This window comes from Lepisosteus platostomus, chromosome 1 (genome assembly GCF_059453375.1).
Source record: "Lepisosteus platostomus isolate fLepPlt1 chromosome 1, fLepPlt1.hap1, whole genome shotgun sequence".
Taxonomy (NCBI): Eukaryota; Metazoa; Chordata; class Actinopteri; order Semionotiformes; family Lepisosteidae; genus Lepisosteus; species Lepisosteus platostomus.
In genome coordinates this window covers 3458171-3473917 of record NC_142611.1, presented here as the reverse complement: position 1 = coordinate 3473917, position 15747 = coordinate 3458171, and the positions used below count along the sequence as shown (strand labels likewise).

Genomic DNA, 15747 nt, shown 5'->3' with positions numbered 1-15747 from the left:
TACACACTACGCCATTACCATCTTCAGACGATGGACTCCAGTCGCATTTTCAGCCACATTATAACACCGACAAAAAAGATAGGGAAAAGGCAACCACATGTTGTAAACATTTATTATATTTAGAAAATTGTTTCCATTATTTTAAATAAAAAAACATTCCGTTGAAGTAGTCGAAAGTGGAATCTCAGCTGCAGCAAAACAAGGATAACCGTTTTGCCACTGTGGTCATATTTAGCCACTTTTCCCCCCAATATACAGCAGCAGCTGGGGGTGATCGCCAACTGCTCGTCTAACATTAAAAATCTGCATCATGCCCCTAAGATTAAAAAGAAAAAACAATACGTCGAATAAAGTACCCGCGGTGTAAAATAAAAAAGGAAAAAAAATGCACGTTATGAAAAGTCACGCTGCGTGTGGGAAGTCCGCTTCGCGTTGAGTGGAACAAGGTCAGCGCTATGTCAGGAGGAGGAGAGACACGAGTGCCATCGCACAGCTGACGAGCAGAGAGAGCCGTGCCAAGCTGGCATCACTGCTGAGCATACACTGCACTCTGGACCAAGAGCCATTGTTTGGCAGAGCCTCGATCCCAAGGGCGCCACACATCAAATTGTAAACATCGACAGATCTGATGGGGGCTGCTCTGAAGTTCTTTTTGAAATCTGTGGAGCACATAACAAAGAGGAGATGGATCACAAATCGGGGGGAGGGTACAGTACGACAAGTATCTTAAGCCCTTATCTGAAGCTCTCAAGATGTACCCCCAGTTTACTTCACTCCCATAAAAACCACACATTCTTATTCTGCGTCGAAAATGATTAAGTTGCACTTTGATCCCCTACAAACTGCAAAAAAGGAAACGAGTGGGAAAAAAACTGATAATACAGAACTCAAAGCGCTTATCTCAAAAGCTTCATTGCTAGTCATCTGCAAAAATGAAAATGCTTCCAGTGCCTGCATCTAGTTTTTCAGTTTTACTCACTATTCAGATCACTTTAACTGGCTTTGTTTCTAGAGAAGACACTAGACCTACAGTAGGATAACTAGATGAATTTCAATTAAACTAAACATTTTTTTTACAATTCAAATAGTCAAATGTTATAGCTGAAACAATTCCCCCAACAAATGTCCATTCCAAATGATGTAGATGTTTGGGCAGAGTTTCAAGAAAAACTGTACTATAACAAAGTCTAACTGTATTACTGTGGGTATCTTTTCCTAAGTGATATTCTCCTCTCAACACAAGTAATTCAACTTGATCGATAATCAGTTCTGATATTATCACAATTACCAAACATCAGCAGACTGATTGACCTCGTTAACGGCTCATCTTAAATCACCCAGGGTAAATAACTGACTTTTACAACTGCTTCTTGAACTATAATAATAATAAGGTCCTCACTCTTAAGCTATCTAAATCTTATCAAATAACAGAGCAATCAAGAGAGCCCTTGTGTCCCTACCTTATGACCTATAAACTCATGTCATGTGACAAGTATTAGTTTTAACAATTAACCACAAAACAAGCTAGCCAAGCTGAATGGCCCTACTCATTTGTAATGTTTCTTGTGCTCTTATGTCTCACACACATACTCTTTAAAACTATGTGAGGCAACAGATTTATATGGTAACATCTTGATGTTACAGGTTCTGTAGGTTTGACTGTACATTTTACATGGACCTTCTACTAATATTTGAAATGAGCATTAAAATATTTCTGTTTCTGTATTCTCTCTCTCGTTTAGCCCAAGCCTGTTGAGAGCGCTGTAAACATTTCCAAACACTCGCTTTTATCACCAGGCACACTCTCCATCTCATTAATACTTGGGGTAGGTTATGCACCTGTATTGTAAAACAACCTTATTTGTAATACAGTACATAATGCACGATTCATTTTAATGTTAAGTGTGGGGATAAAATACTAGGGATAAAGGTTCTGCCACCAGTTACAGATTTATGCAGCATTTTGCATCTCGGTGGCTCTGGAAAGGAACATCATGAAAAAAACAGGAACCGGCAGAAGAGCAACAGATCTGACCTGCATGAAGCGCTCCGGCACAGACTCAAGGCTGTAGCACAGGTGAAAGCCAGAGACTCAGGTGGACACCTGCCCAGCTGGGGGGGCCAGTGGGCGGAAAACAAATCATTTTCAGGAAAAAAAAAAAGCTCTAAGGTGGTGTAGCGCTATAATTCTGTCAGTGACACACGGTGAAGATCATCAGAGAAGAGTAACGGTTTTCAGGATACATTTTTAAATCAAATGCTAATTTAATAAAATGAACACGGGGGCAAACTTCCAGCCGTTAAAGACAGCATCTTCCGCCCTTTTTCCGAAAGAGATCAGCGGAGGTCGGAGGGAGTTCTCTCCCCCGTGCCGTACCTGGTCCGTAAGCCAAGAAGAAGCCCCTCATGTCCATGAGCTCGTTGTCGTAGCCGTGCCAGCCGTGCTGCCAGGCCTGCGCCTGCCCCGTGCCGTTGTCCCAGTAGGGCAGCTTGTCTATGCTCTGGGGGGGACAGACACTGCCGTCAGCCGGGGCCGCGCAGAGGGCCTCCGGCAGCGCGGCTCGGCGCTCGGACACACCCCCGCGCGACGGCGGCCCCCTGGCCCACTGCGCCTCCCAGGAGGCCTCCCTTGGCCGGACAGGACCTCATGGCGTTATCGTGCCGTTTGGGGATGCTGTCATCCTATTCACACCCCTGAGTAACGGTCAGCTATTTTTATTTATTTAATAATTAATAATTGCTTACACTTATAGAGCGCTTTTTCTGGACACTCCACTCAAAGCGCTTTACAGGTAATGGGGACTCCCCTCCACCACCACCAGTGTGCAGCCCTACCTGGATGATGCGATGGCAGCCATAGTGCGCCAGAACGCCCACCACACACCAGCTCTCAGTGGGGAGGACAGCAGAGTAATGAAGCCAATTCACAGAGGGGGATTATTAGGAGGCCATGAGTGGTAAGGGCCAATTGGAAATTTGGCCAGGACACTGGGGTTACACCCCTACTCTTTTCGAGAAACGCCCTGGGATTTTTAATGACCACAGAGAGTCAGGACCTCGGTTTTACGTCTCAGCCGCAGGACGAGACGTCCATGTGGCATCTGAAAATGCCACATGGCATCCGTCAGCCACGATAACACGCTGCGGCCCGTCCTGGCTCTCCCGCGTTTGCGTTCTGGGCCCTTGTGAGAGTTCCTCTGGCTCTGTCAGACTACCTCCTTAGACCTTCCCCAGTTTAAACGGGCCGCGAGAATGGTACAGGCCTTCGCGGTCAGTCAGTGCCTAGGGGAGCTGGGCCCTAGTCATCAGGGTAAAACGGGGTATGAATATACATTAAGTCAAATAAAAAACAGGAACAGCTGTGTGGCTTACCTCAGTAATGAACCAGCCTGGCTCAGCTACCAGTGTTAATGAGGACACGAACTTCCCACGCTTGTAGTAAAACCGATCTGGGATCTCCTCTTTTTTAAACACCTTCATATTTTTCACCACTTTCAGTTTGTTGTAAACCTGCAGGGTACAGGAATCCACACAATCAGGTCCGTTTCTGGAGACACTGGCAGTCGAAGGAGACATCCAGGATCGACACAATCCAGTTTCTGCTGGATTTGACATACAGTTGCAGCTCACCACCCTCCTGGTTTTCAGAAGTCAGAGAAGTGCGATTTTGTACCCCAATGCTGCTACGACGAAATGTCATTCAACAGCCAAATATATAAATTAAGAATATTTCATTTTTTCCCAGGCCCCTTTTCCGTAAAACCAGGATGTAACTTTCAGTATTTGCTGGATGTCGATGCTCTACAATGCGCCTTTGTTTGCCCAGCACTATCTCGCTGCATGAGGGTTTATCTGACACAGTGTGGGATCTGAACGTACAGTACTGCCCACTGAAGGGCCACTTCATTCAATTAAGCCTCTTCGACACTTGCTGCTAAGCTAGAGTTAACTTAGCTTAGCCGTTCGATACCTTTTCTTTTTCCATGAAATGACTGGATAAGATCCTCCGACCAGGACAGGAGGCACTTCTGTCCCACCAGGCATAATTGCCTAATTAGTATCCTGTGTGACTGCAATGCCACTGGAGGAGAAAGAACTGATTTGATTGGTATACTAGCAGGCAGGTGCCTAGGCTCCTGCAGTTCAGTTCAGGGAATGAGCTGAGCTGGGCTGGGCTGGCCTAATTATTTAACTCCTGTGATCAGGTCACGAAGAATTGGCAGACAAGTCTGTGGATATTTTAAACACACATATAAAACAGTTGTTCCCCCCGTAGTCAAGGAATAAAAAAGAAAGGTATGGATCAGTGGAAAGCAAACCTAAATGCCAGGAGGCATAAAAGAAAATGGGGGTTTCTTAACTCAATTTCAGTCCCAGCTGCAGCAAAGCAGACTGCTCACCTCGTCAATCTTTTCCTCCTTTGGCCACAGGCTCACAACAGGGCCCCTGTCCATCATCTTCATGACATCCGACATGTTTATATATCTGGCAAGTTCGATGACTTTCTCCATCCATTCAATGTCGGTCATGCCGTGATCCGAGAACATAATGACATTGAGCTCGTTGTGCAAGCTGCTTTCCTGAAAGGAACCAGTTAAAGTAAAGAAAAGCCTTACCTTAACAAACGCCTTGCTGGCTTGGGGGATCACCATCTGACTAATAATATTAGAAGAAAGTGTGAAACATACTTTATACTATCCTATCCATCCATTTTCTAACTGCTTCTTCCAATTCAGGGATGTGGGCTTATACTTTAAAAAAATACAATGTTTTGAAAAAGGAAAATTACTCCCGATGAGGTAAACGTCCCCACAAGAAATACCTGAATATGTGAATGAAAACCTCACAGAACATAAATCCAAAGTTAAACTCCCACACTGATGACTTCTAGGCACAGATCTTCATAATAAAAACAGAAAAGAAGAGACTTTGTTGTTACAGAAAATCTGGAGGGGATGGATGGCTGGAGCAGACCGCTTCTGACTTTTTACTATAGTACGCAATAGTTTATCACACGCTGGGGAGAAACAAGATTTCACGCATGCCGACAATACTCAGATAATGGAGGGCATGCACACGCCTTTTCACTGAGCTGCAACAATAAATGTCAGTGTATCAGAGGCCACAGCTGAGTGCTGATTTAAACGGGAGTTGTCACTGAAGCATCGGACTTTGGCCTTCATCTGCAATTGACTCCTTTAACTCTGGAATATGAATCACGGTGCACCTCGCAGACCTGCACAACGACAGAGGGCTTACAAAACCACCGATAATCTGCACTGGCACGTGCTTTGTAGCGGCTCTTTTTCTTTTACGCCAAAAGGCGGGAACTCTTGAGCGACGGTCAATCTTCTCCTGCCCACAAACCAAATCATCCGTCGCAGCCGGCCAGAGCCCGACTGATGAATTTATTCATCCATTAGGACTCATGGAATATGGAACAAATCACCGACCTTGATCTTGTGGTTCATCGCTTTAAAGATGTCATCCAGCTTTTTGGTGGCGTCCTCCCGCTCTGGGGACAGGGGTCCATTGTGGTGGCCCACCACGTCGATCTTCTCATAGTACACCGCTGCCATGTCAGCACTGCCGTTGCTAGAGGGGAACAGGACAGAACCCCAACTCGCAAAACCCACCAGGCTCTTAAACGTGCTGTGCCACAAGAGGCGACACCCTTGTCCAGGCGAGTTACAATAGACGATTTGCATGAAGTTGTCCAAGTACCAGAATAAATCCCCCAGGGACATCCAGCCACTTTCAGCTGCGCTAGAACTTAGAGGCCTGGGTGAGCTGGAGCCCAGCCAGGCTCACAAGGCCTCACCCTGGACAGAGCACCAGTCTACCGTGGGACACACATAGATATGCATTCGCTCACCCCCACCTTGGTGTGTCAAAAACCCGGACAACAGGACTGACAACACTCCAGTGGGCGAGAACAGGAGACCCTGTGCAGATGAAGGGGAAAACACGCAAACTCCGATTCCCAGATCCAGGGTGGGCTCGGCCTTGCCAAGGTCCTTCCCTGGAAGAGCTGCTTGCCGAGAACGGATGGACAATATGTCAAAACACAACATGGGAACCGGAATGACTGGGTCTTGTAGCTCTCACGCAAGGAAGGGCATTTTGGTCGCTTACCGCAGAGTTTCAAGAGCACTGTCTATAGCTTGTGTCAGGTTGGACTCCGAAGGACTGTAGAAATACTCTCGGCAGTACTCTGGTCTCACGCCCAAAATCTCCACTTCGCAGCCTAGGAATGATTTCAACAAATGTCACATCAGGCGACTTGCATGACTATCAACAGCATCCTGCCCGTGTGTTAACAGAACACAAGGAAATTAGTCCTCATGAGCTACAACACATTATAAAAACACATTATGATTTATATCATTTTAACATCTATTTAAAAGCTGTCCTGTGCTGATAGGGAGAGCTCCCTCAGTCCAGTTATTCCTACAGGTCACTCCAAATCCCCTGTTAATTCAAGATTAGGAACACCTGTCTGAGCAACTGATCCATTGATCGAGTAATGTCAAAGAAGCCAACACTGGTCCCTGATGATCCTTGTGATCTTTATGTTAATAAAACAAACCGCCTCTTTAACTGATCATATTTAAACTGTTTCAGGCCTTCAGGAAGAGAAGGTTTACAAGCTACCTGTAACATCTGCTAAAATGAAGTTCTGCAGGAAAGCAACTGGAGATCCCTGATTTAGAGATTTCTGAGTTTTTTCCATCAATTTTTCTAATGTTGTTTTTGTTGTCGCCACTTCTTTGACATTTGAACAATTTAAAATTAAATTTAAAACAATTCTAGTACAAACATAAGAGCAGCTCTCTCACTTTAATTTTTCCCAGGGATTTCTGAGATTCATATAATTTTTCAGCACAAGAGGTTACAATTAAAACCATCGGCATGATATGGAAATACTAGTTTATGACACAAACCAGGCCAGTAGTACATGTAAACCTTCTTCTTCTGTTTCTGCATCGTTACCCAGAGTGGCTCCGATCCATCCCACCACAGAGGTAAGCGGCTGTCTGGGTTGGTGCCAATGAGAAATTCTTTGCCTGCAGCTCGATCCCACATGTAATTACCAGTCATCTGGTGCACTTCGCAGTGCCGGCCTAAGAAACAACACAATTCTGCATAAATCACACATTCTTTTATCCCTTTATATCAGGGCTCTCAAACTCAGTTCCTGGCGCCTAGTGTTCTGGTTAGTGTTAGTTAACTAACTGCAGAACTGGAATAGTTCTAAGAATGCTTCAGGATGATTCATATGTACGTTAACTGCATCCTTAGTGTATGTTTCTATAGTAAACTATAGTAAAAGACATTTAGAAAAATCCTGTACAGTGTATATACGAATATGAACAATTTAATTGACTACTCATAACTCATTGACTGCTTGGAACAAAAAACAAGACACTAGGCCCTCCAGAAATTGTGTTTGACACTCCTGATTTACTGTACATAAAAACTGCAGATTTTACATACTGTAAACAAGTATTTGCAACCATCTTTTTGAAAGTGAACGGCTATAAACCTCACCTCACAAGTCACAAAACTCCAGCTTGTGGAAAACACATTTGCCTTTTTACGTTAGTCCTTGATAGGCATTAGTACAAATAATACACAGATCTAGGCGGGGGCTCAGTCTAGTTTAGTTTGTGAGTATACAAGTGTGATTTACACAACATCCTGAATGAAGAATACTGCAAAAACTGCAAAACCACTCCTACAATAAATTGTGGATAGATTACCCATTAAAATAGCAGTAAGCTATATCCCTCATGTGCAATTTCACCCTCGTTTTCTTTGTTTTATTCAAATAATAAAAATAAAATAAATATAAATTGTGGATAGATTACCCATTAAAATAGCAGTAAGCTGTATCCCTCATGTGCAATTTTACCCTCGTTTTCCTTTGCTTTATTCAAATAATACTTGATACAATACATCCTGTCTTGGAACATACTGCAAGTGTTCTTTTTTTTTAAATAAGCAAAGAACATTCATTCCATATACAGATACAGTGCACTAACAACCATTACTGTACCAACAAAGGCAGCAGAGCTAGAGGTTCTAGAGAGCTGATGAAGAGCCCATTGTCTATCATGAGCTACACGTTCTGGCAAGGATTACACAACTGTGTTATGCCACACAACACTGAGCATTATTCACTGAGTTCCAACAGGGTACTTACAGTGGTCACAGGGAGATGAGGGAAGATTACCTATGAGGACTGTTGAAAGTTTACCTGGCTGGCACTTGTGTGATCAGCTCAGTTAAAAACATTCTGCATGCACGTCTTAGAAAACACTTTGTGAAAGTCTTTTAAAAACCGGTAACCAGTTCTTAGTCCCAGTACAAGCATCATCCATTTGCAATTTTATATATTCAACTTTTACAATTTTATATATTCAAATTTTACGAGGGACCTTATCATAAAGCCTTCTGAAAACATATGGTAAGTAAAACTTATAATAATAATAATTGCTTACACTTATATAGCGCTTTTCTGGACACTCCACTCAAAGTGCTTTACAGGTAATGGGGACTCCCCTCCACCACCACCAGTGTGCAGCCCCACCTGGATGATGCGACGGCAGCCATAGTGCACCAGAACACTCACCACACACCAGCTCTCAGTGGGGAGGAGAGCAGAGTAATGTAGCAAATTCATAGAGGGGGATTATTAGGAGGCCATGATTGGTAAGGGCCAATGGGGAAATTTGGCCAGGACGCCGGGGTTACAGCCCTACTCTTTTCGAGAAGCGCCCTGGGATATTTAATGACCACAGAGAGTCAGGACCTCGGTTTTATGTCTCATCCGAAGGACGGCACCTGTTTACAGTATAGTGTCCCCGTCACTATACTGGGGCATTAGGACCCACATGGACCGCAGGGTGAGCGCCCCCTGCTGGCCCCACTAGCACCTCTTCCAGCAGCAACCTTAGTTTTTCCCAGGAGGTCTCCCATCCAGGTACTGACCAGGCTCACACCTGCTGAGCTTCAGTGGGCTGCCAGTTGTGAGTTGCAGGGTGATATGGCTGCTGGCTAATCATGCTGCTGTATACTCTGTTGTATACTCTGTTGTTACCCCTTGTTACCTGCCCGTTTGAACAGCAGGTGAGCAAGACCTGCAGAAGCTGCACCCATTCTGTCCCTCCACCCCCAGGATCCTCCTTCCATCCAGAAAATCATTCAGTTTACTTCCAATTATTTCAATAACATCTGATGTAAGAGACGTAAGACTTGACTTGGTGGATGGCAATTGTCCCATCAGTGGGTATTACCCCTGTCTCTAGATGAATAATAACACATTCAAGTACAAAGAGGTGCGTATTATGATACTTACACAAAGTTAAATGACAAAATTTAGGGCGTGCTTATCCAGCCTGTCCTTAATGAGCCATTAATATCATTACCTGAGCTTTCAAGGTAAATTCTTAAGCACTCTGGTTTGCTTGACTAGATAACAAGTATTTTTTTGCCAAGGATGGTTTAACCTATAACTGCAATAAAATCTCAACAGATCTGCCATGCCTTTTGCACCTGCTGCAGAACTGGGAGTTCACATTTAGCAGCGTTCATTTCTGCATGAGCACGCTTTGACACCCGCAGCAGGTCCACTGGATTAGGCCTTTCCATCACATAACACAGTGCATGTCAGGCGTTATCACTGCCAGCTACGCTCCCTCACTGCAGTGGGAATGTGCACTGTGAAAACAGCAAACGCCTCGTACAGTAGGTTGATCATGAGAACTAGGAGTTTAGCCGAAGGGCTGGGAACAGAAAAAATGGCTTTGGAATAGAGGCTGGTCTAAAATGTTTTCCAACAAGCATGAAAATCCAAATCGACCTGGAGGTGATTAAAAATAATTTTTAGGATTTCATGTGCCCACAAGTAAGTTTCTCCTCTGCAGCTACTAAAACTATGAAGAACTATTATGTATCTTAAAAGGGCCCATCAATTCAAATGTCAAGGATTCACGAGGTCTTCTATCGAAGCATGAAAACATGAAAACAAGAGGAAAACTGTCTGAAGTACTTAAACTTCAAGACAAGAATGGCTTATCTTGTCTCCTGAAAGTTTTATGCAGGAGAAGAATTATATAAGCATTTAAAGGACATATTCTATTCCATGGAAATCTGGCAACTCTCAATTCTCAAACTGAGGACATTAACAGGAAGGCTTTTGGTATATATTAAATTGATCTTTTCCTTATCTGTTGTCTCTAGCTAGAGGTGCATATTTAAACTCTCACTTTCAGAGTTTAGGAAGCTCATTTAAAAACACAGTGCCTTGCAAATCACTCTGACTGGGGCTATAATCCTGGCAGCATTCTTTATCTGAATGTTAAAAGTTTAACAAGAGAACTACAGTAACTTCATTTACTTTTCAAACTACAGTCACACGTGTTAGAAGGTTTGTACCATATCTTGGATAACAGACCACACCATTTAGGAGTCTGCTTAACAATAAATTAATTTAAAATGTGCTTCAGTTGTATTCAAAACAAACATTTTAAAGTCCAGGTACACGTCCCATTTTCCGTACAAGGATCATTTTGTCTATGAGCACTTTTCAGGAAGTTGAATATGCTAAAGAACAGCAGAACACTTGAAAGCAAGGCAAGTTGACTTAGTGCAAATGACACATTAATAGTGTTAGAGAAAAGACAGGCCTGTGAGTGGGTTTTGTAAATCTCAAGAGAAGCAGTCTCTGTAGTGGATCCTTACAGCAAGATTCACAGATGATGTGCTGCTCTAAAGCACCAGAAGCCTCTACCGCCCACGTGTGAAGTCTGGTCTTTGGCCGAGTCACAACTCCTTAATCAGCGCATCTCCGATTACAACCTGAACATCACTCGTGCCGTACATCCTCAGAGCAACCTGGAGCTGGCCCACTCAGGGCCTTCCATGTGAGCTTCTTATCACGGCTCATCAGGTCTCGTTGACATAGAACTGCCAGGGTTTTCTCTCCAGGTGAAGGAAGGCCTCGTCTTCAGCAGCTGGGACGCCCTCGGCTATGGAAAAGAAGAGTCTTCTGTTCCAACAGAAATAAAGATTCTCTATGACATCCTAAGGGCTCTTCAAGGAGACCGTTAGCTGGGCTGAGGGTGAATAAGCAGGCAAATGTTTTGCGATTGACAATGGTGGTACTGTGGCGTCTGGGCAGCACAGTGCGGGTCTTTTGCAGCAGATATGTATCGCCAGTTGGGGATTACAATGAGGATGACTCCTGGCATGTTGTGCCATGATGCATTGACTTGTGAGGGGCATCTGTGCCAGGCTCCCGTCTGTCAATGGACATATTCAGCTGTCGAGATAACACAGATGAGAAACTGGCCTCCCTCTGGGTCATTCTCGTTGGCTTTTTTCTATTCCGCATTTTTTGTGACGGGGAAAACCTCCCTCCCACAGACTCCCTTAAACAGCTGGGTGACTGACAGCTCACTGGAAGGCGAAGAGCATGATCAGTGTCTCCGCTGCAGATTCAGATCTAAGGCCTAATGCACAACTCAAACAGGCTCCTCATCTTCTCCGCTATTTCTCTCTTTATTGTCAACAATACTAGCACGGCTTCCGATGAAACTGTGCGGGCAGACGACAGATTGTAATGTTCAAGTAATTAACTTGTACTAAATCCCATTACCCACCACATGGTATATTAAATACCCTACTCATCCTGTGCACTGTGATCAAATGAAGATGAGATATCTGCTTTGTGGTGTAATTATGTAAGCATGAAGGACTGCTGAGGTTGTGGATTGCTTTGTACTGTACTTCTCCGGTTCAACAACGTGTTTTATGTGGTGTGTCCTGAAATCAAACTTTTCACTGGGGGCAGACAGGATTCGAGACGCAGTCTTGACACCTTGGCGTTTTTGTGCAGTCCAGCGCTCCAGGTCGGGGCTGTAAAGAGCGAAGTCTTCTAGGGTCTGAACACTTATTCCCACTGGCTACTGTCTAACAGCCCATTTCCTCTGCTCCCTGCCCCTTCTTACCCACTCTGTCTCTTTGCAACTTTCCCCTCCCTCCCTCGCGCCCAAAGAGGGCTCCACCGCTCAAACAGGGCGTTTCTCTTCTCCTCTTTCCCTGTCAGCGTGGGAGGAAGCTGTAGCCCTTCCCCTTCCGCTGTCGCTGCCTGTGGGCAGGTGTCGGTGCCAAGTCTCGAGGGGGGATACGCGACTGGCCTGTGCTGGCACCGCCGGGTGGGGGGACTGGCCTGGCCGCGTTGCACCGGAGGCCAGGCAGCCGGGAAGGAGCTGCTCCTGCTGCTCCGATGAGAGGGAGGGCAGGGGGGACTGCACCGCGTGAGCCCCCAGCCAGGGCGGCGCCATGACCCAGCCGTGACCCCGGCCAGGGACAGGTAGGCAGAGGGCACGGCCGAGGGCAGCAGAGGAGAGGGGCTCACGTCACAGGTCCCCTGGCAGCGGCAGGCAGCGGCTGTCCCGAGTCACCCCGCCAGTGGCGGATGAGAGGTGGCGGAGCCAGGAGTTCGCTCTGGCTGCAGTTCAGGGGCCGCGTCCCAGGGGTGTCTTCCAACAGTGTGGACGACAAGCAGCAGGGCTGCACGAGGAAAGAGCGAGCCAGGCAGCGCACCAGCGAACAAATAAACCACGCTCTCGGTCCCTTCGTCTTTCCAAAAGCTGTTCTTGACACAAAGGCCGGGCACCACCTTACCCTGCTAAGCTGCATGCTGAGAGGGGCGATTTCAGCTCTTGTGTGGCATCCGAAATGGCAGAAAGGAAAGCCTACCGGGACTCTTACTGAAGCTGCTACAGTCTACATCGGGGTTCCCGATTGTCCAGCAAAGACGGCTTGAACCTTCAGTCACGCTGGCTCGCAGAAACCGCACGCAGATTTCTCGGCTTCTCGCAGAATCTCAAGTACGCTTTGCTGGCCTCTTAGATCTTAGAGGTCTTTTACCCTTAGGTGTGTGCGTGACCTTCTGATCCCTCACGTAGGGAAGTGAAAATTATGATCAGTGGCCAAACACTCGTGACTGGGTGGCAGCTCTGGGGCTCTGGCAGCTCATTACCAGCACACCTCAGGAATGCCGAGTGTATTTTACATGACTTTTATTAAGACTCGCTGCACACTTGTTTCACACAACCCCTTGGGATGTCTTTATAAGGTAAGGCACCATAGATTGTAAACATGTAAGGCTGTGCTGTTCAACGTCAGGCTAAACTAGTCTGGTAGAGGCTGGGATTTTGTCTGACAGCACTTCCACACAGTGACAGATTGGCTTGAACTGGGTGGAGAGAGATCTCAGATATTAAAATACAAAATCATCATTCCGTACAGCACTCATAAGCTTTGCTTCTGTATCACATATAATTAGGAACAAGTAACAGGTTTATTCCCTGCTGAAAAAAAGAAGAAAGAAAACACAATGTTTCGGCCGTGGAGCCTTTTTCAGGTGTGAGGTGTAAGGTAACACCTGAAGAAGGATCCACTGCCGATCCATTACCTGTTCCTTTGCAGCCTACGCATGCTAACGCAGCTGCCCACCTGAACTACATATAATAAGCCCGCCAGATCTGCTGATGACATACTGGACTGATCCTTATCAATGAGCTTCATTTGACAGAAATGTAAAAAACTGATTTACAGTATATGGCACGTATATTCAAGACCCTTGAAACGTCTTGTGTGAAATCGGGACTGAAACCACCAAATGCACAAAGCACTGGCTAGAAAATAGGCTGGATCCATGCCCACCCTCAGGAAGTCATGATTATTATCAATTTATTTTATGAAATTCAACTATCGTGACTCTGAGAAAGGGCAGAACATGAAGCTTGCAAGGTATCAGATTTCAATTTTATTCATATTCTTCAGGGCAGAAAGGGTTAATCCAGGGTGTGTTAAACCTCATCTGAAGGGGATGCTTTTGGTAACGAGGGCCAAATGAATGAAATCTCTGCACTTCAGTCCAGTGGCTACTCATGTGACAAAGGCAGGCTGTGCCGTGTGTGTGTGAGCTCCGTTGGACAGACAGCTTCTTGCTCAAAGACACTGCTGTCTGGTAAGGGATCCCAGAGGACCTGTTACTGATTCCCAGTACAGGATACAGAGCTATTTGCAGGATAAGAAGACGTGTTTCAGAGAGACCTTGGTGAGGACTGCAGATCACTGTACAGCTCAATTATGTGACCTGCAGAACGTGGCGAGTCCAGACCTGCGGACTAGCCCACAGCGGCTGTGTTTGGAAACGAGCACAAAGAGTGACTATCCGCTAGCAACTTGTATAGCGCCTTTCACAAAAGGACTGGACGTTGTCACTGATGTGCCTCGTACAGATCCACACGTTTATAATGGCGGTCGTGTTTGTGTTTGTTTCAAATGAAGTCATTCAAACAGCAAAGATGGGACAAAGGTTTGTCGATGACTGTCGCAGCATAGAGCGCGTAGAACTGTGTACTGTGCGCGGGCGCATGTATCACACTCAGCTTTCCGGATGAAACGACGGGGCCTTGGTTAATGTTTCACTAAAGATTTAGTAGGATGGTCACATGCCCTGTCTGCGCTGCTGTAATTACCTGCACCTACAGTACACCAACCCCTTGTATGATACATTACACACCAAGGAGAAAATCAGATTACACTCCGAGTAAAACATCTCTGTGCCCAGTATCAGGACCTGCTCCTTATCCAGAAGCATGCCAAAACGAAAGAAAAGTTATTTAAATACTAGTCAAAGTCTGGATTACTACCAGCCTGTTAAAAGGTCATAGTTGCAAAGTTGGTTACACAATAAGGCTAATTTTAAACGCACTCTCGTAAACAGAAATGGAATACATTTTGCAGACCTCTTGCAACATCACAGTAACACAAACTATAATGCCTTAGATTCTTTAAAAAGTTCAGTTCTGTACAGTCCTCGCTAATTCCTTTTTATGTGACGACAAAATGCAGAGTTGGAGTCCCGATCCCCACATCAACACTGAGAAAAAAAAAATGTGTTTCCACGAATTTTACCATTCATACCTGTTAATGACGTTAGTCCTGATCGTAACGCCATCAAGATGAGAAAAAGTTTAACTTTCTGACCGCAAGAAAAACACTGCTGCCTAGGTTAACAACAATTTCTTTCTACTGCGTATTAAGGGTAACACTACCCACACAGCAGCCAAAACTTTCGGCAAAACTCCGCTCGCCTTCGCAGAAAGAAAACCTTACCCGTCATGAGAGAATAGTAATTCGGGTAGGAAAGGCTGGGAAAATCAGGTGTCATGTAGTCCGCTTTGACGCCACTGTCCACGATTTCTTTGAACCCGGGCAGTGCGTCCAGCTGGTTGATATAATCGTAGCGGAATCCGTCAATCAGGAAAACCAGCAGTTTTCGGCTTGCCAAGCCGGGTCCCAGGGCACAGGCGACGAAGATGACGGCACAGGCGACGGTGTGGTGAGCCATGGCTCTTGAGCTCATCACGCCTCCCCGCTCGCCGCCGACTGCCGACGGATTTGAAAGCGCCGGAGGAGGCAGCGGTCCATCCCGATCCAGGCAGGGGCGGGGTCCCTGCACTTCGCCTGATCTCTGGGGTTATTATGGGAACATCTGGCCTTTGGAAGTCCTCCTACATCCTCCATTGTCCTAATGTGTACGTTAATGTTTTGTATATATTTATTACCCCCGCCCGCCCGCCCGCAGGCAGAATAATCTGTGCAGCCCCGTTAACAGAGTCGGCTGCTTGTCCACGGCTCCTCTGTCAATTAAAAACTTCTAGC

At 45.6% G+C, this 15747-nt stretch overlaps 1 protein-coding gene across 1 annotated transcript; it reads right to left on the bottom strand.

The window, feature by feature from the left end:
• Nucleotides 1–94: 94 nt before the first annotated feature.
• enpp6 (ectonucleotide pyrophosphatase/phosphodiesterase 6) lies at nucleotides 95–15511 on the bottom strand. Its single transcript, XM_088639975.1, has 8 exons — nucleotides 15199–15511; nucleotides 6945–7124; nucleotides 6136–6247; nucleotides 5454–5595; nucleotides 4401–4580; nucleotides 3373–3510; nucleotides 2378–2501; nucleotides 95–659 (listed from the first exon to the last, which is right to left on the bottom strand). The coding sequence occupies exons 1-8, from the start codon at nucleotides 15446–15448 to the stop codon at nucleotides 454–456; spliced, it is 1332 nt and encodes a 443-aa protein (XP_088496101.1). The 5' UTR covers nucleotides 15449–15511; the 3' UTR covers nucleotides 95–453.
• Nucleotides 15512–15747: the final 236 nt, after the last annotated feature.

Excerpts from the sequence above, each read along its gene's own strand:
- enpp6 (XM_088639975.1), bottom strand. The coding sequence starts at position 15,448 with ATGAGCTCAAGAGCCATGGCTCACCACACCGTCGCCTGTGCCGTCATC. Across the intron at positions 7,125-15,198 it reads TTACTATTCTCTCATGACGG|GCCGGCACTGCGAAGTGCAC; the intron begins GTAAGGTTTTCT and ends GTTGTTTCTTAG. Across the intron at positions 3,511-4,400 it reads AGGAGGAAAAGATTGACGAG|GTTTACAACAAACTGAAAGT; the intron begins GTGAGCAGTCTG and ends TGTACCCTGCAG.